Below are 21223 nucleotides of genomic sequence, written 5' to 3'. Positions count from 1 at the left end.
GAGATACCAAGGGAACATGTCATACAACGATGGCCTCAATAAAGGACAGAAATGGTATGGACCTAACAGAAGCAGATGATATTAAGAAGAGGTGGCAAGAATACACAGAAGAACTATACAAAAAAGATCTTCATGACCCAGATAACCATGATGGTGTGATCACTCACCTAGAGCCAGATACCCTGGAATGCAAAGTCAAGTGGGCCTTAAGAAGCATCACTATGAACAAAGCTAGTGGAGGTGATGGAATTCCAGTTGAGCTGTTTCAAATCCTAAAAGATGATGCTGTGAAAGTGCTGCACTCAATATGTCAGCAAATTTGGAAAACTCAGCAGTGGCCACAGGACTGGAAAAATTCGGTTTTCATTCCAATCCCAGAGAAAGGCAATGCCAAAGAATGTTCAAACTACTGCACAATTGCCCTCATCTCACATGCTAGTAAAGTAATGCTCAAAATTCTCCAAACCAGGCTTCAACAGTATGTGAACCAAGAACTTCCAGATGTTCAAGCTGGATTTATGAAAGGCAGAGGAACCAGAGATCAAATTGCTGATATCCTTTGACAGTCATAGAAAAAGCAAGAGAATTCCAGAAAAACATCTATTTCTGCTTTATTGACTACGCCAAAGCTTTTGACTGGGTGGATCACAACAAACTGTGGAAAATTCTTAAAGAGATGGGAATACCAGACAACCTGACCTGCCTCTTGAGAAACCTGTATGCAGGTCAAGAAGCAACAGTTAGAACTGGACGTGGAACAACAGACTGGTTCTAAATTGGGAAAGGAGTACATCAAGACTGTATATTGTCCCCCTGCTTACTTAACTTATATGCACAGTACACCATGAGAAATGCTGGGCTGGATGAAGCACAAACTGGAATCAAGATTGCCAGGAAAAATATCAATAACCTCAGATACACAGATGACACCACCCTTATGGCAGAAAGTGAAGAGGAACTAAAGAGCCTCTTGATGAAAGTGATGGAGGAGAGTGAAAAAGCTGCCTTAAAACTCAACATTCAGAAAACTAAGATTATGGTATCCGATCCCATCACTTCATGGCAAATAGATGGGGGAACAATGGAAATAGCGACAGACTTTATTTTCTTGGGCTCCAAAATCACTACAGATGGTGACTGCAGCCTTGAAATTAAAAGACACTTGTTCCTTGGAAGAAATGCAGTGACCAACCTAGATAGCATATTAAAAAGCAGAGACATTACTTTGTCAACAAAGGTCCGTCTAGTCAAGGCTATGGTTTTTCCAGTAGCCTTGTATGGATGTGACAGTTGGACTATAAAGAAAGCTGAGCACTGAAGAATTGATGCTTTTTGAACTGTGGTGTTGGAGAAGACTCTTGAGAGTCCCTTGGACTGCAAGGAGATCCAACCAGTCCATCCTAAAGGAAATCGTGCTGAATATTCATTGGAAGGGCTGATGCTAAAGCTGAAACTCCAATACTTTGGCTACCTGATGCAACCCTTGATGCTGGGAAAGATTGAAAGCAGGAGGAGAAGGGGATGATAGACGATGAGATGGTTGGATGGCATCACTGACTCGATGGATATGAGTTTGAGCAAGCTCCAGGACTTGGTGTTGGACAGGGAAGCCTGACGTGCTGGAGTCCATGGAGCAGCAAAGAGTTGGACACAACTGAGCAACTGAAATGACTGATACACTTTGCTTCTCCAACAAGAATATGGGCTTCTTGAAGAATAGGAACTACATGGTTTATTTCATCTGTATCCTGTCACCACAGTGTTTCTCTAACACAGGAAGGGGAACTTTGTAAAGCATGAGTTTTGAGGTCAAGCATGTTTTAAGAGAAGAGAATAATTTGTTCCCCTTTAGGAGCTTTGTGATGCATGTTGGCCTTAAAGCTTCTGAGCAGTCTTTACTTCTGAGTAAAGGAACCTGGTTAAGTCTTGTCAATCTTGCAGTTGTCCTTCATGTTTGACCTCAAAACTCCCCCTTCCACTAAGAATATTCTGCACACTTGTGTTGCATTCATGTGCTTTATAATAACTTGAGCTGGGCTTATTAAAGTTACTCAATAAGTGATTGTAAATAGTCTGGTGAAGCAGCCACCCTTTCTTTTTTATTCTATACATTTATTTAATGAATCCCATTTTGTAGACAGTATTAAGATAAATGTGAGCTCATTTCAGTCAAAACACATTCTAACTGAATGGAGTCGTGACATTCTACTGTATTTAATTTTTTGGATTTCATCTCAGTAGTCTGCAAGCTGGTGGGCACTGCTGCTTCTTGCTTTTCCCTAACAGCCCTGTACTAACTGTCAGACCAGAAGAAACCCCTCTCAGGAGGTTAATAAAGGAACAGCTGAATTTTACAGAGCTAGGGTTGGGTCAGGTGTGGTTTCTAAGATGCATAGAAGAAGAAGTGGGACTTCTGCAGTCAGTTGAAGTTTTATTTTCCAAACTCAACACCCACATTTTTCTTCCCCTATTTGCAAAGAAGGACAGGGAAGTTACTGTTGATACATGGGGGTGCAGAATCTGAATCTGGCTACTCTGAGTCCATTTTAGTTAGCTTTCACTCTAAGGGGCTTCCTAGGTGGCACTAGTGGTAAAGAACCTGCCTGCCAATGCAGGAGACAGAAGAAACATGGGTTTGATCCCTGAGTTGGGAAGATCTCCTGGAGAAGGAAATAGCGACCCACTCCAGTATTCTTGCTTGTGCAACCCTATGGACTGTAGCCTGCCAGGTTCCTCTGTCCATGGAGTTGCACAGAGTTGGACGTGACTGAAGTGACTTAGCACACTGGTTTCTAAGGAAGTAGATTCCATGCAAGAGAGGCATCACAGGCAGGCTCTATAGTTTGTGATGAAGTGGCTGCCTTTATATTCTTTAAAACTAATATCTCTGAAAAAATTTTTGTTTACTTATATTTATTTTTGACTGTGCTGGTCTTTGTTGCTGCACATGGGCTTTCTCTGCCTGCGGTGAGCAGGGGCTGCCCTGTTGTGGTATGCTGGCTTCCCAGTGCAGTGGCTTCTCTTGTTGCGGAGTGCAGACTCTAGGCACGTAGGGTTTGGTAGTTGCAGCACGTGGGCTTAGCTGCCCCATGGCGTGTGGGATCTTCCTAGAACAGGGATTGAACCCATGTCCCCTGCATTGGCAAGTGAATTCTTAACCGCAGGACCACAAGGGAAGTCCCCAAACTAATATCTTATGTTTGAATAACCACTTACAGTTTGCAAAGCATCTTGGCAGAAATGTCAGTGAATCCTTACAGCTACCTTCTAGAGGACATGGTATAGTCACTGATCCATTTTATAGATGAGTAAGTTACAGACGTCGTTTCTTCAAAGCCACACTATCATGATCTTGATCCTGTATAGACTGGCTTATATCCATGTTCTTGCTGGGTCAAGAAAAGACAACAGCTGGCCTCAGTCCTCATCATCTGATAGAGAAAAGGTGTGTTATTAATGGGAAATGCCAGCTGGGATCCCTTCAGACCGTGTCCATTGAGTGGCTGTTGTCTCAGGAATATTTTTTTTTTTTCTATTTTGTGATGATCTTTTTTTTTTTTTTTAGTTGGAGGCTAATTACTTCACAACATTTCAGTGGGTGTCTCAGGAATATTTTAAGAGATCTTCTGTCTTGGTCTGAGGCCCATCCAGGTCTGGTGGTCTGATTGGCCTTATACTTGGCCTTGAGGACCTGTATGGCTTTTGGATCCACTTCCAGCTTTATTGTTTTTCCTTCTGTTCTTCTAGACCTCAGATTCCCATCTCCTTCTTAGCTCTTCTGTTAGTGTAAATTAGCCTTCTTTCAGGACCAGACAAGGTTTAGACCCATATGTGAGTGGAGGAGTCAGGACTGAAACTCAGACCTTGTGGTTCCAAGACTTCCTCTTTTACCCAGATTCATGCAATGGCTTGTTGACTGCCTTGCGACAGCCCAGCCAGAGCCTGCAGGCAGCCCAGATCAAAACAAGAAATTAAGTAAGGCGCAGGACAGCATGGGTTCTGTTCAGACCCTTGCATACGAGGATGGAAAGGGAGGAAGTGGCTTTCTTTCAAGGGCTTTGATAAGGGAGTCAGTCTGTCAGCAAAAAGAGGCTTTTGAGGGGACTAAGCCAGTCTGGACTTCCATGGTGGCTCAGACAGTAAAGCGTCTGCCTACAATGCGGGAGACCCGGTTTCAATCCCTGGGTTGGGAAGATCCCCTGGAGAAGGAAATGGCAACCCACTCCAGTACTTTTGCCTGGAAAATCCCATGGACGGAGGAGCCTGGTAGGCTACAGTCCATGGGGTCGCAGAGAGTAGGACACGACTGAGCAACTTCACTTTCGCTTTCAAGTCAGTCTGAGACAAGGAAACAAAAGAGCTTTGAGTCCGGTGTTTCTCTGTTTGCTTCTGCCCCCTAGGGGAGAATATGCTCCATGATTGGAGAGTGACCCCTGAAAGGGAGAGTTTGGAATAAAGCAGAGGGGATGGCTCTGGGGTTCCCGCCCAGGTTCTCTCATGGTACAGCCCCACCTGAGCCCAAACTGCACCCTGAAGCCTTGCCTACACCCTCGGAAACCTTGCCTACACCCTCGGAATCCTTGCCTACACCCTCAGAATCCTTGCCTGCACCCTTGGAATCCTTGCCTGCGCCCTCGGAATCCTTGCCTGCGCCCTCGGAATCCTTGCCTAGGCCCTCGGAATCCTTGCCTGCACCCTCAGAATCCTTGCCTGCACCCTCGGAATCCTTGCCTGCACCCTCACCCTCGGAATCCTTGCCTGCGCCCTCACCCTCGGAATCCTTGCCTAGCGGGAGATGCTGCTGCACCTTGTCTGCCACTCTGAGACCCTGTGTAGACAAGTGAGGTTGCTTGTCATAGGATTTTAGAGAGATTGACACCTTCTTTATATCTCTTCATTATGGCATTTTACATATATATATATATACACACTATATACATATAATTCATTGTTTTTTTTTGCCCTCGCCTCCTGGTCAGGCAGAAGGACAACAGTGAATAGCTTAACTACATTCTTAGGTGATGGTTATCATTGCTGCCTTTTGCTGACTTACCTGGTGAATTGAAAAGTGAAGTGAAAGTGAAGTCACTCAGTTGTGTCCGACTGTTTGTGACCCCATGGACTGTAGCCCGCCAGGCTCCTCTCTCCATGGAATTCTCCAGGCAAGAATACTGGAGTGGGTTGCCATTCCCTTCTCCAGGGGATCCTCCCAACCCAGGGATTGAACTCAAGTCTTCCGTGTTGCAGGCAGATACTTTACCGTCTAAGCCATCAGGGAGGCCCAGAATATAAGGTGGGAGGGAAGTTTCAGAGGGAGGAGACATGTGTATACCTATGGATGATTCATTTTGATGTGTGGCAGAAACCAACACAATATTGTAAAGTAATTATCCTCCAATTAAATAAATTTTTTAAAAAAAGGAGAAAAAAGTGTAGTGGGTAGAGGTGAGGGAACTCACGACCTGGGTCAACCTTTCTGTGGCCGTTGGATCTAGATTTAGATCTGCACTCTGCAAATGCACCCATTCCTATGAACTTGTGGGTTATTTTGAGAAGGAGCCCCTTGAACAAAAGTTTTGGTTGAAAAGAAAAAGTGTTTTTCACTCTCATTTAGATGAGAGGTGGGCTCAGTCCATGCCTGAGGCCAGATGTGGTGGTGGCCTCAGTCAGGGAAAGAGATGTAACAGGACAGACCATGACTGTGAACCGGGGACATGAGTCTCATAAGTCATGTTTCAGGCTGATTCTATCCTCCTGCCCCATTCTCAGGACCTTTGCTGCTGCTTCTGCTAAGTCGCTTCAGTTGTGGCTGACTCTGCGCGACCCCATAGACGGCTGCCCACCAGGCTCCCCCGTCCCTGGGATTCTCCAGGCAAGAACACTGGAGTGGGTTGCCATTTCCTTCTCCAGTGCATGAAAGTGAAAAGTGAAAGTGAAGTCACTCAGTCGTGTCCGACTCTTAGCGACCCCATGGACTGCAGCCTACCAGGCTCCTCCGTCCATGGGATTTTCCAGGCAAGAGTACTGGAGTGGGGTGCCACTGCCTTCTCTGCTCAGGACCTTTAAAGCCTCAGAAAAGAAAATGTTGGTTGCTCGGTCATGTCCAACTCTTTGCAACTCCATGGACTGTAGCCCTCCAGGCTCCTTGGCCCCTGAAATTCTCCAGGCAAGAATACTGGAGTGGCTAGCCATTTGCTTCTCCAGGAGATCTTCCCGACCCAGGGATAGAACCTTCACTGCAGACAGATTGTTTACCGTCTGAGCCACCAGGTTAAAGCCTCAAACCATGACACAAAAAGTAGAAACAGACAAGTAATGGAGATGAGACCATGTTGAGGATTGTGACCCAGTGTCCCTTGAGCATTCCTTACTCCTGTGTTGTTTTTCCTGTTTGTTTTTTCCAGACAGTCTTCGAGACACCTTCACTTCCCTGGGCTATGAAGTCAAGCGTTTCTTATATCTCACTATGCAAGATATCACCGACATTCTGTGCCAAGTTGCCCAGATGCCCCAGCACCGTGACTCTGACAGCTTCGTGTGTATCCTGGTGAGCCGAGGGGGCTCCCAGAGCGTGTTTGGCGTGGATCAGACTCACTCTGGGGTCCCTTTAGATCATATCAGAAGGATGTTCATGGCAGACATGTGCCCCTCTCTCTCAGGGAAGCCAAAGCTCTTTTTTATTCAGAGCTATGTGAAATCAGAGGGCCAGCTGGAGGACAGCAGCTTCCTGGAGGTGGACGGGCCGTCAGTGAAAAGTGCAGAATCCAAGGCCGGGAAGCCTGGGGCCTACCGAGATTTGATTCACCGAGAAGCTGACTTCTTCTGGAGCCTGTGCAAAGCAGATGTGTCCCTGCTGGAGGGGCCCTCCAGCTCACCCTCACTGTACCTGCAGTGCCTCTCCCAGAAACTGTGGCAAGAAAGGTGAGCCACACAAGCTGAGGTGGATCCTGGCCCCAGTTGTTTATTTTCTGCGGCCAAGACGGAAGGGTCCTCCCAAGTGATGCTAGTGGTAAAAATCCCACCTGCCAACACAGGAGACATAAGAGATGCGGGTTCGACCCCTGGGTTGGGAAGATCCCCTGGAGGAGGGCATGGCAATCCACTCCAGTATTCTTGCCTGGAGAATCCCATGGACAGAGGGGCCTGGCGGGCTACAGTCTTTAGGGTCACAAAGAGATGGACACGACTAAAGCGACTTAGCTTACGCACATGCACCAAGATGGAAGTGCCACTGTTTGATGCCCTTCTCTTCAGGGGGATTTTTTCATTCCTTGATGGGGTTGCCTTAACAGTCTGAGATAGATTCTGCACAGTTTGTGAATGCTTTGTGCCTTAGAAGGGATTTAGTAGAGCTTGTGGTTTGGATATTTTTCTTCAAAATTAAGAAATGTTTGTTTTTTCTTATTACAAAAGCAATGCATGCTCCTTACTGAAAAAACGACGACGACAACAAAACCATGAGATATAGATGCTGAAAGCAGAACATAGCAAGCAGTTTTAATCCAACTTACCAGAACCAACCTGTTTAACCAAATCTCAATGTATTGCCTTCCAGATCTATTTTGAATCCCATACAATTATACATAAACATGTTTTTTAAGCCAAAGTGAAATCATAATCTACTGTTACTTTATAACATGCTTTTAGCTTGTGTAACAGCTTATTTTTACATGCCAGGAATCACATTTCTATAGCATTTTACTATCTGCCGAGTAGTCCCTAATATGGTTATAGCATAATTTCCTTGGCCAGTCTTTAGTTGTTGGGCAACGTTTTGCATTGGGCAATGTCTTTACGTTTTTTCAGGTCAGTATTTGTGCTTATTCATAATTGTTTTATTGAAGGGAAAATTCCCAGAAGTGGAATTGCTGTGTCAAATGACCAGCATTAAAAAATATGTTTATTTATTTGCAGCCTCACTGGGTCTTCCTGGCTGCTCTCCGGCTTTTCTTTAGCTGCAGAGAGTGGTGGCTGCTCTTCCTTGCAGTCTGCGGACTTCTCATTGCAGTGACTTCTCTTGTTGCCGAGCACAGGCTCTAGAGTATGGGCTCAGTGATTGTGGCACACAGACCTAGTTACCCTGTGGCGTGTGAAATCTTCCGAGAACAGGGATCAAACGCTTGTCCCCGGCCTTGGCAGGCAGCCTCTTAACCGTTGGACCACCAGGGAATTCCAATAAGCATGTGAAAAACCTTTGATACATCTTACCAGATTGTCTTCTAGGACAGTTAGACCAGCTTTTCAAAAATATTTTGGCCATGCCATGTGGCTTGAGGGACTTTAGTTTCTCAATCAGGGATTGAACCCAGAACCCTGGTAGCGAGAGCATTGAGTCCTAACCACTGGACCGCCAGGGAGTCCCCATAGGCCTACTTTTATGAGACTGTCTACATGCCTGAGTTCTCACTAATGGTGTGTGCTCTTTTATTTCCCCGTGTCTTGACAATTTGATGAGTAAAAAATGGTACCAGAGTGTACAGGTTTGCAAGTCTTTGTTACTTGGACATTTTTGATGTTTATTGGCAAGAATACTTTTCTAAGGGAACCATTAGTGATCTGGTGTTCCTTTAGGTGGAAGCAAGCCTCACTGTGCCTCAAATGTAAGATTAGTAGTCCCTTTTCAGTTGCCCACTAATTACGATTTAGAGTATCTCCAAGTCACTTGTGAAAGGCATCTTTTGTCACTTGGGGACCCCAGGAATAAGTCTCAGGGTCTGGGACACCTAGCCTCCTCGGAGATGGCTCAACAGTAAGGGGAGGGCTAGAGCAGGGGTGACTCATTCTTCCAAGGTGGAAACGCCATGGGCCAGCCACACCGTTGGCCTGGCCTTTTACATTCATTATGCATTTGCACAGAGTTGCCCCTTGGGGGAGTGGACTGTGGTCATCGCACCAGACTGCAGCAAACCTGTTCAGATCATGTGCTAAGCAGCTTGTAGACTATTTAGAAAGGCACAGTTTTACAGCACTTTCATATCTGTGAGTTGATTTCATTCTGATGATAATCTGTCTCCTCACTGATAATCGCATGGGACTAATTTTTGCCTTTTCCGTTCCCTGTAGGAAGCACTCGCTCCTGGAGCTCCACACTGAACTCAACAGCCTGGTGTATGATTGGAACATCAAAGTGTCTGCTAAGGAGCGGTACTACGTCTGGCTGCAGCACACTTTGAGAAAGAAGCTCGTCCTCTCTCACAAATAAAAAGTCAAAGTCACAGCGTGTAAGAACCTGCTTCCTGTTGTGTCTCCATATGTCAGAAAGCACAGAGAGAACAGGCTGTCTTATGTCTCTTCTTATAAGGGCACTGATCTTGTTCATAAGGACTGCACCACCATGACCTAATCCCCTCCCGAAGGCTATCTAATACTGTCATATTGGAGGGTGGACACAGACATTCAGTTTAAAATTGTGGCTTTCAGATCTGAGGTTGCCTGTCTGTCTAGGATTCACATAGCTTTCTACATCTAATTAGGTATAGTATACCTTTCCTTGGGCTTCCCCGGTGGCTCAGTGGTAGAGAATTCACCTGCAATGCAAGAGTGAGTCACAGGAGAGCAGGTTCAATCCCTGGGTCAGGAAGATCCCCTTTGAGGACTCATGGCAGCCCACTCCAGTATTCATGCATAGAGAATCCCATGGACAGAGGAGCCCAGCAGGCTACAGTCCATGGGGTCCCAAGAGTTGGACACAACTTAACAACTAAACCACCACCACCCAAAAACAGTAGAGCATTTTTTGCAAATGTTCATGAAACATTCACCACAACAGACTATATTCTGGGCCATAAAATAATATATTTAAGAGGATTGAAACCATGCAAAATATATTCTCAGACTATGGAGAAATTAGCCTAAAAATAGCATCTGAAAAATCTACAAATATTTGGAAATCAGACGGCACACTTATAAATACCCCCTGTTCAAAAAAGTCTAGGGAAATTGGAAAATATCTTTAATTGAATAAAATGAAAATGCAAATAGCAAAATTTGTGGCATACAGCTAGTAAGATCGATCTCTAGTTCGGCAGGCCTGGAAAGAATCAGACACGACTGAGCCACGGAGCACGCATGCAGTAGCTAGAATGATAAGGGAAAAGACAGACACAAATGAGGAGTGTTAGTAAGAAGAGACGAAGGCAATGGCAACCCACTCCAGTACTCTTGCCTGGAGAATCCCAGGGACAGAGGAGCCTGTTGGGCTGCCGTCTATGGGGTCGCACAGAGTCGGACACAACCGACGTGACTTAGCAGCAGCAGCAGCAGTAAGAAGAGATGCCACTGCAGATCCCATAGGGACATTAAAACAGCAATAATGTTTATTGGCAGCTTTATGCTGATAAACTTTTATGAAATTGACTATGTCCTTGAGAGACAAACTGCCAAAGCTCACTCAAGGTGCAAAGAATCACATGGACAGAGGAGCCTGGCGCGCTGCATGGGATCTCAAAGAGCTGGACGTGACTGAAATGACTTGGTACACACACATACCTTTCCTCCTTGGATTGGAGAGCATGGCCTGGAAGAGTATTATTGCTTAAAATTATCCTTAAAGTGGGACCTCCCTGGCGGTTCAGAGGTTAAGACTCTGCACTTCCACTGCAGGGGACTTGAGTCTGATCCTTTCTTGGGAAACTGATCCCACGTGGCACTTGGAGGAAAAAAAAAATACAAAGCAAAAAACAAAGCAGCAATAAAAAAGCAATTATTTATTAAATTATATTATGTTGTCTGTTTACTTTTGTTAACACCATTTGTCAGCCCACAGATTTCAGGGAGAAGAGTGTTAAGGGTTTGCTTGTGTGTTTTGCTCACTGGCAAGGATTATAGGGCGGAGCAGAGGGACTTTGATTCCAGGAGCAGGCCTCCAAGATGGGAGGAATAAGGACTTGCCATCCCTTGCCTACTTCACAGAATTGTTCCCGGGATGAAATGAGAGAGCTTTTATGATCATACCCAGTGACTGCACTGGTGATGCCATGCGCACATAGCTTTTATTATTAATAGCACACTGTGGAGGAGTTATTTTGAAAACGTTGAATCAAAGCTTGAAAACTGGTAAGGATTTTGGCAGGTTGAGATGGAGAAGAGAATACATTGCAGAAGAAACAGATCAAATGAAGGAGCAGGGGAAATGCAAGGCATGTTTTAAAAACCGTGAGTGTAACTTTTAGCTGCAGTGTAGAGAATGTGAGCGATGGTGACAAGCCAGGAGGTGCCTGGCATGTGGCTGGCCTGTGAAGAGCTGAAAAGATCCCCATCTCTGTCTTTTAGTCAGTTCTCATGTAAGTTATTTTTCCTCACTTTAATAGTGGAGTCTGAACTACTTTGACACTTTTGTATATAAGCATTTGATTATTAAATGCCTTATTTCATGGAGTATAGTTTTTAAATGAAGTTTTTTAGGCATTCTAAAAGAGAACTATATTAGGTATCAATACAATGGATACTCATGTACCCACAACCCAGCTTAAATGAAATGTTCTAAAATCTTCAGAGAAGACTCTGAAGATATTGCTTAAGTAATAGGCCTAAGTATAAAAGAGATAAATGTATTAAAATACTTCAAACTTTATAGTAACCCCCCAACTGAAAATTCATCCAGTGTTCAGCAATAGGAGCGTGATTATGCTGAGAAGTCCAGTGGTTGGAATTCTATATAACTGTTAAAATTATATATACAAACAATAAAGGTTTACAGAAGTTGTTCTTAGCTCATCACATGAATTATCTCATTTAATCCTCAGAACAGCTCTACAAGGTAGGTATTTTTGTCCCCTTTATTATTTATTCCCACTTCATAGATGAGAAGGGTGAGCACAGTGATGTTAAGTAGATTATCCGTGGTCACCCTGGCTGAGGATAAAAACTCAAGCCATAATCAGAGCATTCAAAAAATGTATTTATGTATTTGGCTGTGCCAGATCTTAGTTGCAGCACATGGACTCTTCAATCTTCACTGTGGCATGTAGGATTTTAGTTGCAGCATGCAGGAATTTTTAGTTGTGACATGTGGGATCTAGCTCCCTGACCAGGGATTGAATCTGGGCCCCTTGCATTAGGAGTGTGGAGTCCTAGCCACTGGATCAGCAGGGAAATCCCAACAGAGCCTTTATTTTTATAGTAAGTATATTTAAAGCAAAAACAAACAAATGTCTCAGGAAAACAAAAGCCCAGAAATAAATATTTCAAAAGTGGTATACTGATGACAGGACTATAACTGATATTTTTTCTGTTTTCCAAATCCTTATCTGTATATATTTGAGAATACTAGTAAAGACTAGGTAATTCTTTCAACTTTTGACTCATTGGTTCTTCAGTTGTTGTAAAGGAACAACTCTTCTCTACTTCCGTCTTCACTTCTGTCTGGTCTTTAGTCCTTTTCAGGAGCAGGGTCCATATTCTCGGGGCTGCTGTTCCAGGCCACTGGCTAGGAGGACTGACTCATAACCTCAGTTCCATTCCAGCCCCCAACCCCTTCCATCCTGTTCAATGAATAAGCCATGGTTGGTGTCACTTGACACCTTCTTCTCTCTGCAGTGTTTGAAATGGGGATCTCTTCGCTAAGATTCTAGGAGCAAGTTTGCAGGATTGAGGTCAGCCTTGTCGGTTTGTGTAGCAGACCCTGCTTACTGTCCCAAATACCATGCTCTTTATCCCTAGTAATAGAAGTCTTAATTTGATACTGAGCACAAAGCCTCACAGAATACAGCCTAGTTGTCCAGCTTGTGCTAGTAGTAAAGAGTTCAGTTCAGTCGCTTAGTTGTGTCCGACTCTGCGATCCCGTGAACCATAGCACGCCAGGCCTACCTGTCCATCACCAACTCCCAGAGTTTACCCAAACTCATGTCCATTCCCCCAACCCCCGCTTACCCCAGTCTCTGGCAACTGCTAATCTGCTATTTTTCTCTATGGATTTACCTCTTCTGGGTATTTCACATAAATGCTATCATACAATATGTGACCTTTTGTGTGTGACTTCTTTTACTTAGCATAATGTTTTCAAGGTCCATCTGTGTTGTAGCTTTGATCAGTACTTAATTTTTTCTTATGGATAAATAACTATTTTATGGATGTGCCACGTTTGCTTAATCCATTCATCTGCTGATGTACATTCCAGTGGCTTCCAGCTGCTGTGAATTTACTGCTAGGAGCATGTATATACAAGTATTTGTTCACCTGTAATCTACTTTTTCAGTGACCCTCCATGTATCTAGTGGGGAGTTTGATTAATCCGTGGTCCTTGGTGTATACCAGCTGATATTGCAGAGGGATTTATTGAAGAGAATTTGTATTTCTTGAATGTTTGCTTATCAAGTGTTGGATAGAGCCAAAGTGGAAAAATTTGAATGCATGTGTCTGGTAGCTTTGGTATGGCACAAGATGTTTAGAGTAAATGTTTCTTGGAATAGAGGAGAGAATAAATTCTTGAAAAATCAGACATTTCATTTAATGGCCTTGATTGAGTCCTGCATTTCCACCTCTGGGGCTGCTGTAGACAAGAAAGGGTCTGGCTGGGAAACAAGAAATTGTGGATTTACAAACAGTGGGTCCTTTGGAGTCATTATCTTTGGTAATCCTAAACATATGTGCAGCTTTACTATTTCTTCTTTATACCCAGTTCTGTGTATGTATTTTTCAAACTCTTACCCACTGTACACCAGGTCCAAAAGCTGGTCCATCTTAATGATTCAGTTAGACCTCTTCCTTGTGGACCCTTAAGCAGGGTCAAGGTCTCCTTGACCCTTGAGGTTCTTAAAATGTTTTGGAACTAGATAGAGGTAATGGTTGCATTAACACGGTAAATGTACTAAACATCACTGAATTGTACACTTTAAAATAGTACATTGTATGCGAATTTCACCTCAAATTTTTTTAAAAAGGGGAAAAAGAGAAGATTAAGATAATTTATTTGTTGTTCCATGAACCTTTCTCCCCAACTTTTTTTCTAAGACACCTTATTTTTTAGAATAATTTTAGGATTACAGAAAATTTGTACAGAAAGTACAAAGTTTCCATATACTCTCCCACTCCCCCCAGTTCTCCTCTATTTACACCTTGCATTATTGTGGTACAGCTGTTACAATTGAGGAACAATACTGATACATTTGTATTAAACTAAAGTCTACCAGCATTTACTATAGGGTTCATTCAGTGTTGTACAGCTCCTGATATTGACAAATACATAGTATCAGGTATGTACCATTAATGCATCTTACAGAACAGTTTCACTGCCCTAAAGTACTTTGTGCTCCACTTACTCATCCTTCTCTCCCCCTAAGCCCTTGACTACCACTGATCTTTTTACTTTCTTTATAATTTTGCCATTTCTAGAATGCTATACAGTATAATGGCCTTTTCAGACTGACTTCTTTCACCCAATAAAATGTGTTTAAAATTCGTCCATGTCTTTTTATAACATGATCAGTTCAGTTCAGTCACTCAATCATGTCTGACTCTTTGTGACCCCATGAATCGCAGCATGCCAGGCCTCCCTGTCCATCACAAACTCCCTGAGGTTACTCAAACTCACGCCCATCAAGTCAGTGATGCCATCCAGCCATCTCATCCTCTGTCGTCCCCTTCTCCTCTTGCCTCCAATCCCTCCCAGCATCAGGGTCTTTTCCAATGAGTCAACTCTTTGCATGAGGTGGCCAAAGTACTGGAGTTTCAGCTTCAGCATCAGTCCTACCAATGAACACCCAGGACTTATCTCCTTCAGGATGGACTGGTTGGATCTCCTTGCAGTCCAAGGGACTCTCAAGAGTCTTCTCCAACACCAGAGTTCAAAAGCATCAATTTTTCGGCACTCAGCTTTCTTCACAGTCCAACCCTCACATCCATACATGACCACTGGAAAAACCATAGCCTTGACCAGACGGACCTTTGTTGGCAAAGTAATGTCTCTGCTTTTTAATATGCTGTCTAGGTTGGTCCTAACTTTCCTTCCAAGGAGTAAGTGTCTTTTAATTTCATGGCTGCAGTCACCATCTGCAGTGATTTTGGAGCCCAAAAAAATAAGGCCCGCCACTGTTTCCACTGTCTCCCCATCTATTTCCCATGAGGTGATGGGACCAGATGCCATGATCTTAGTTTTCTGAATGTTGAGCTTTAAGCCAACTTTTTCACTCTCCTCTTTCACTTTCATCAAGAGGGTCTTTAATTCCTCTTCACTTTCTGCCATAAGGCTGGTGTCATCTGCATATCTGAGGTTATTGATATTTCTCCCGGCAATCTTGATTCCAGCTTGTGCTTCTTTCAGTCCAGCATTTCTCATGATGTACTCTGCATATAAGTTAAATAAGCAGGGTGACAATATACAGCCATGACATACTCCTTTTCCTATTTGGAACCAATCTGTTGTTCCATGTCCAGTTCTAACTGTTGCTTCCTGACCTGCATACAGGTTTCTCAAGAGGCAGGTCAGGTCAGTTCTTTTTATTTCTGGATAATACTTCATTGTTTAGATACACCAGAGATAGTTGGTTCACTTACAGAAGGGTATCTTGGTTGCTTCTAAGTTTTGGCATCATGAATAAAGCTGTTAGAATCATTCGTGTGCTGACTTTTGTGTGAATGTAGGTGCTCAACTTACTTGAGTGAATATGTAGGAGAGAAATTGCTATATTGTCTAGTTACCCTTTGTTTAACTTCTGAAAAAATGGAAAGACTGTATTCCTAAGTGGCTGTACTATTTGGCAGAGTTCTTTTGCTCCACATCCTTGCCAGCATTTGGTGGTGTTAGTGGCTTGCATTTCAGCTATTTTAGGTAGATCTGTAGTGATATTATGTCTATATATATTTTTTTTAATTGAAGTATAGTTGATTTACATGTTATATTCATATTGTTCTTTTAATTTGCAATTATTTAATGACAAGATGATGAGTACTTTTTTATCCTTATTTGACATCTGTATGTCTTCTTCCAACCAGGAATTGAACCTGGGCCCTTGGCCCAGTGAAAGTGTGGGGTCCTAACTACTAGATTAACAGGAAATTCCCCGTATATCTTCTTTGTTGAGATATATATTAAAATCTTTTGCCCATTATTTTTATTTTTAATTGGAATATAATTGCTTTGCAGTGTTGTGTTGGTTTCTGCCATATGACAATTTGAATCAGTCATAAGTATACATATATACTTATGTATATTAAGCAACCAAGATACCCTTCTGTAAGTGAACCAACTATCTCTGGTGTATCTAAACAATGAAGTATATATGTATACATAAGTATACATAAGTATACTCCTTCTTGAGTCTCCGTCACACCCTCCCATCCCACCCCTCCAGGTGGTCATAGAACACCAGGCTGAACTCCCTGTGTTATATAGCAACTTCCCACTTGCTAGCTATTTCACACATGGTAATATATTTATGTATATAACATATATGCATATAATATGGATTCTTTACTGTCTGAACCACCAGGGAAGCCTATATATGTGTGTGTATATATATATATTCACTCAACTCATCCCACCCTTTCCTTCCCCTCTCAGGTCCACAAGTCTGTTCTCTATGTCTGTCTCCATTGCTGCCCTGCAAATAGGTTCATCAGTACCATCTTTCTAGGTTTCATATATATGTGTTAACATATGATATTTGTTTTTCTGTTTCTGACTTATTTCACTCTGTATAACAGCCTCTAAGTTCATTCACCTCAGTTCAACTGACTCATACTTGTTCCTTTTAATGGCTGAGTAATATTCCATTGTATATATGTACTACACAGCTTTATCTATTTATCTGTTGATGGATGTCTAGGTTGCTTCCATGTCCAGGCTATTGCAAATAGTGCTGCAATAAACACTGGGGTACATGTGTCTTTTAGAATTATGGTTTTCTCAGAGTATATGCCAAGAAGTGAGATTGCTGGGTCATATGGTAGTTTTATTCCTGGTTTTTAAAGGAATCTCCACACCATTCTCCATAGTGGCTGTATCAATTTACATTCCCACCAAAAGTGCAAGAATTGTCCCTTTTCTCCATGTCCTCTCCAGCATTTATTGTTTGTAGATTTTTGGTGATGGCCATTCTGATGTGTGAGGTGATACCTCATTGTAGTTTTGATTTGCATTTCTTTAATAAGGAGCCATTTGAGCCTCTTTTCATTTGTTGGCCATCAGTAAGTCTTCTTTGGAGAAATGTCTGTTTAGGTCTTCTGCCTATTTTTTAATTAGGTTGTTTGTATTTCTAATATTGAATTCTTTCTATATTTTGGAGATTAATCCTTTGTCAGTTGCTTCACTTGCAATTATTTTCTCCCATTCTGAGTGCTGTCTTCTCATTGTTTATTGCTTCCTTCACTGCGAAAAAGCTCTTAAGTTTAATCAGCTCCCACTCCTTTGTTTTTGTTTCTATTTCTAGTATGCTAGGAGGGGAGCCAAAGAGGATCCTGCTGCAATTTATGTTAAAAAGCATTCTGCCTATGTTCTCTTCTAAGCATTTTATAGTTTCTGGCCTTACATTTAGGTCTTTAATCCATTTTGAGTTTGTTTTTGTATATGGTGCTAGGAAGTTTATGCATCAGTTCAGTTCAGTTCATTTCAGTCGCTCAGTCGTGTCTGACTCCTTGCAACCCATGAACTGTAGCACTCCAGGCCTCCCTGTCCATCTCCAACTCCTGGAGTTCACCCAAACCCATGTCCATTGAGTCAGTGATGCCCTCTAACCATCTCATCCTCTGTTGTCCCCTTCTCCTCCTGCCCTCAATCTTTCGCAGCATCAGGGGCTTTTCAAATGAGTCAGCTCTTCGCATCAGGTGGCCAAAGTATTGAAGTTTCAGCTTCAACATCAGTCCCTCAAATGAACACCCAGGACTGATCTCCTTTAGGATGGACTGGTTGGATCTCCTTGCAGTCCAAGGGACTCCCAAGAGTCTTCTCCAACACCACAGTTCAAAAGCATCAATTCTTTGGTGCTCAGCTTTCTTTATAGTCTAACTCTCACATCCATACATGACTACTGGAAAAACCATAGCCTTGACTATACGGACCTTTGTTGACAAAGTAATGTCTCTCCTTTTTAATATGCTCTCTAGGTTGGTCATAACTTTCTTTCCAAGGAGTAAGCATCTTTTAATTTCATGGCTGCAATCACCATCTGCAGTGATTTTGGAACCCAGAAAAATAAAGCCTGGTTTTCCCAGCACCACTTATTGAAGAGGCTGTCTTTTCTCCATTATGTATTTTTGCCTCCTTTGTCAAAGATGAAGTGCCCATAGGTGCATGGGTTTATCTCTGGGCTTTCTGTCTTGTTCCATTGATCAATATTTCTGTTTCTGTGCTAGTACCATACTGTCTTGGTTACTGTAGCGTTGTAGTATAGTCTGAAGTCAGGAAGGTTGATTCCTCCAGCTCCATTGTTTCTCAAGATTGCTCTAGCTATTGGGGGTCTTTTGTGTTTCCATACAAACTGTAAAATTTTTTATTTTAGTTCTGTGAAATATGCCACTGGTAATTTGATAGAGATTACACTAAATCTGTAGATTGCTTTGGGTAGTATAGTCATTTTCACAATATTGATTCTTCCAATCCAAGGACATGATACATCACTCCATCTGTTTGTGTCGTTTTTTATTTCTTTCATCAGTGTCTTATGGTTTACTGCATACAGTTCTTTTATTTCATCAGGTAAGTTTATTCCTAGATATTTTATTCTTTCTGTTGCAGTGATGAATGGGATTATTTCCTTAATTTTTCTTTCTGAGTTTTCATTGTTAGTGTATAGGAATGTGAGGAGCTTCTGTGCATTAATTTTGTATCCGGGGAATTCACTAAATTCGTCTGCAAACACTGAGAGTTTTACTTCTTTTCTAATCTACATTTTTTTCTTCTTCTCTGATTGCCATGGCTAGAACTAGTGGCAAGAGTGGGCACCCTAGTCTTCTTCCTGATCTTAGAGGAAATACTTTTAAGTTTTTTACCATTGAGGATAATGTTTGCTATGGGTTTGGCTTACATGGCCTTTTTTATGTTGAGGTCAGTTCCTTCTATACCCATTTTCTTGAGAGTTTTTAATCATAAATGGGTGTTGAAATTTGTCAAAAGATTTTTCTGCATCTATTGAGATTATCATATGGTTTTTATCTTTCAGTTTGTTAATATGGTTTGGTTTGCATATATTGAAGAATTCTTGCATTCCTGGGATAAACCCCACTTGATCATGGTGTATGATTCTCTTAATGTGTTGCTGGAGTCTGTTTGCTAGTATTTTGTTGAGGATTTTTTGCATCTATGTTCATCAGTGACACTGGCCTGTAAATTTCTTTTTTGTGTGTGATGTCTTTGTCTGGCTTTTGTATCAGGGTGATGGTGGCCTTGTAGAATGAGTTTGGGAGTGTTCCTCTCTATACAATGTTTTTGGAAGAGTTTGAGAAGGATAGGTGTCAGTTATTCTCTAAACATATGATAGAATTCACCTGTGAAGCCATCTGTCCCTGGGCTCTTGTTTGTTGGAAGATTTTTTAAATCAAAGTTTCAATTTCAGTGCTTGTGATTGGTCTGTTCATAATTTCTATTTCTTCTTGGCTCAGTCTTGGAAGGTTTTACTTTCCTAAGAATTTGTTCATTTCTTCCAAGGTGTCTATTTTACTGGCATATACTGCAAGGAGATCCAACCAGTCCATCCTAAAGGAAATCAGTCCTGAGTGTTCATTGGAAGGACTGATGTTGAAGCTGAAACCGCAATACTTTGGCCACCTGAGGCAAAGAGCTGACTTACTGGAAAAGACCCTGATGCTGGGAAAGGTTGAAGGTGGGAGGAGAAGGGGACGACAGAGGATGAGATAATTGGATGGCATCACTGACTCAATAGACATGAGTCTGAGTAAACTCTGGGAGTTGGTGATGGACAGGGCGTGCTGCAGTCCATGGGGTTGCAAAGAGTCAGACACGACTGAGTGACTGAACTGAACTGAACTGATTTGCTCATAGTAGTCTCTCATGATCCTTTGTTTTGATTGATTTGAGCCTTCTCCCTTTCTTTCTTGATGAGTCTGGCTAATGGTTTGTCAATTAATCTTCTCAAAGAACCAGCTTTTAGTTTTTGATCTTTGCTATTGTTTGCTTCTTTTCTTTTTTTATTTATTTCTGCTCTGATCTTTTATGATTTCCTTTCTTCTACTAACTAGATGGGAGGTTTTTTGCTGTTGTTCTTTCTTTAGGTATAAGGTTAAGTTGTTTATTTGATGTTTTTCTCATTTCTTGAAGTAGGATTGTATTGCTATAACTGTCCCTCTCAAAACTGCTTTTGCTGCATTCCATAGGCTTTGGGTCATAGTGTTTCCATTGTCATTTGTTTCAAGGCTTTTTTTTTTTTTTAACTTCCTCTTTGATTTCTTCAGTGACTTTGGTTATTTAGAAGCATATGGCTTTAAAAAAAAAGAAAAAGAAAGAAGCATATGGCTTAACATTCATATTTTTGTAATTTTTGCGGTTTGGTTTCCTGTAATCAATATCTAATTTCATAGCATTGTGGTCAGAAAAGATGCTTGATATGATTTCAATTTTTTTAAATGTACCAAGGCTTGATTTGTGACCCAAGATGTGATCTACCCTGGAGAATGTCCCATGTGTATTTGAGGAAAAGTGTATTCTGCTGCCTTTGGACAGAATTTCCTGTGGATATCAATTAGGTCCATATGTGTTATTTAATGTGTCATTTAAGGTTTGTGTTTCCTTATTAATTTTCTGTCTGGATGATCTGTCCATTAGAATAAATGTGGTCTTAAATTCTACAATTATTGTGTTACTATCACTTTCCCCTTCTATAGTTGTGCGTTTGCCTTTAGTATTGAGATGTTTCTATGTTGGGTGCATACATATTTATAATTGTTACATCTTTTTGGATTGATCCTTTGATCCTTATGGAGAGTCCTTCCTTATCTTTTGCAACAGCTATTTTAAAGTCTATTTTGCCTGATATAAGTATTGCTACTCCAGCTTTCTTTTGATTTCCATTTACATGGAATAGCTTTTTCCATCCCCTTATTTTCAGTCTCTATGTGTCCCTAGGTCTGAAGTGGGTCTCCTGTAGGCAGCACATACACAGTCTTATTTTGTTATCTATTCATCCAGTCTGTGTTGGGGCACAGACAAAACAAATGTTGGGGCATTTAATCCATTTATATTTAACATAGATATTGATATGTATGTTTCTATGGCCATTTTCTTAATTGTTTTAGGTTTGTTTTTGTGGGTTTTTTTCCTTCTCTTATGTTTTGT

At 41.9% G+C, this 21223-nt stretch overlaps 1 protein-coding gene across 5 annotated transcripts in view; it reads left to right on the top strand.

Annotated features, from left to right (window-relative positions):
• Window positions 1-10722, top strand: part of CFLAR (CASP8 and FADD like apoptosis regulator) — a 51819-nt gene extending 41097 nt beyond the window's left edge. For all 5 annotated transcript variants that reach the window (XM_043910410.1, XM_043910411.1, XM_043910406.1 and 2 more), the window contains 2 exons: window positions 6405-6921; window positions 9064-10722. In XM_043910410.1, coding sequence (XP_043766345.1) covers window positions 6405-6921; window positions 9064-9202 — 656 coding nt within the window. In that variant the 3' untranslated portion in view covers window positions 9203-10722. The remainder of the gene's footprint in view (window positions 1-6404; window positions 6922-9063) is intronic.
• The last annotated feature ends 10501 nt before the right edge of the window (window positions 10723-21223 follow it).

This window comes from Cervus elaphus, chromosome 8, assembly GCF_910594005.1.
Source record: "Cervus elaphus chromosome 8, mCerEla1.1, whole genome shotgun sequence".
In the NCBI taxonomy this organism is placed as follows: Eukaryota; Metazoa; Chordata; class Mammalia; order Artiodactyla; family Cervidae; genus Cervus; species Cervus elaphus.
This window is presented reverse-complemented; position numbering and strand designations above follow the sequence as displayed.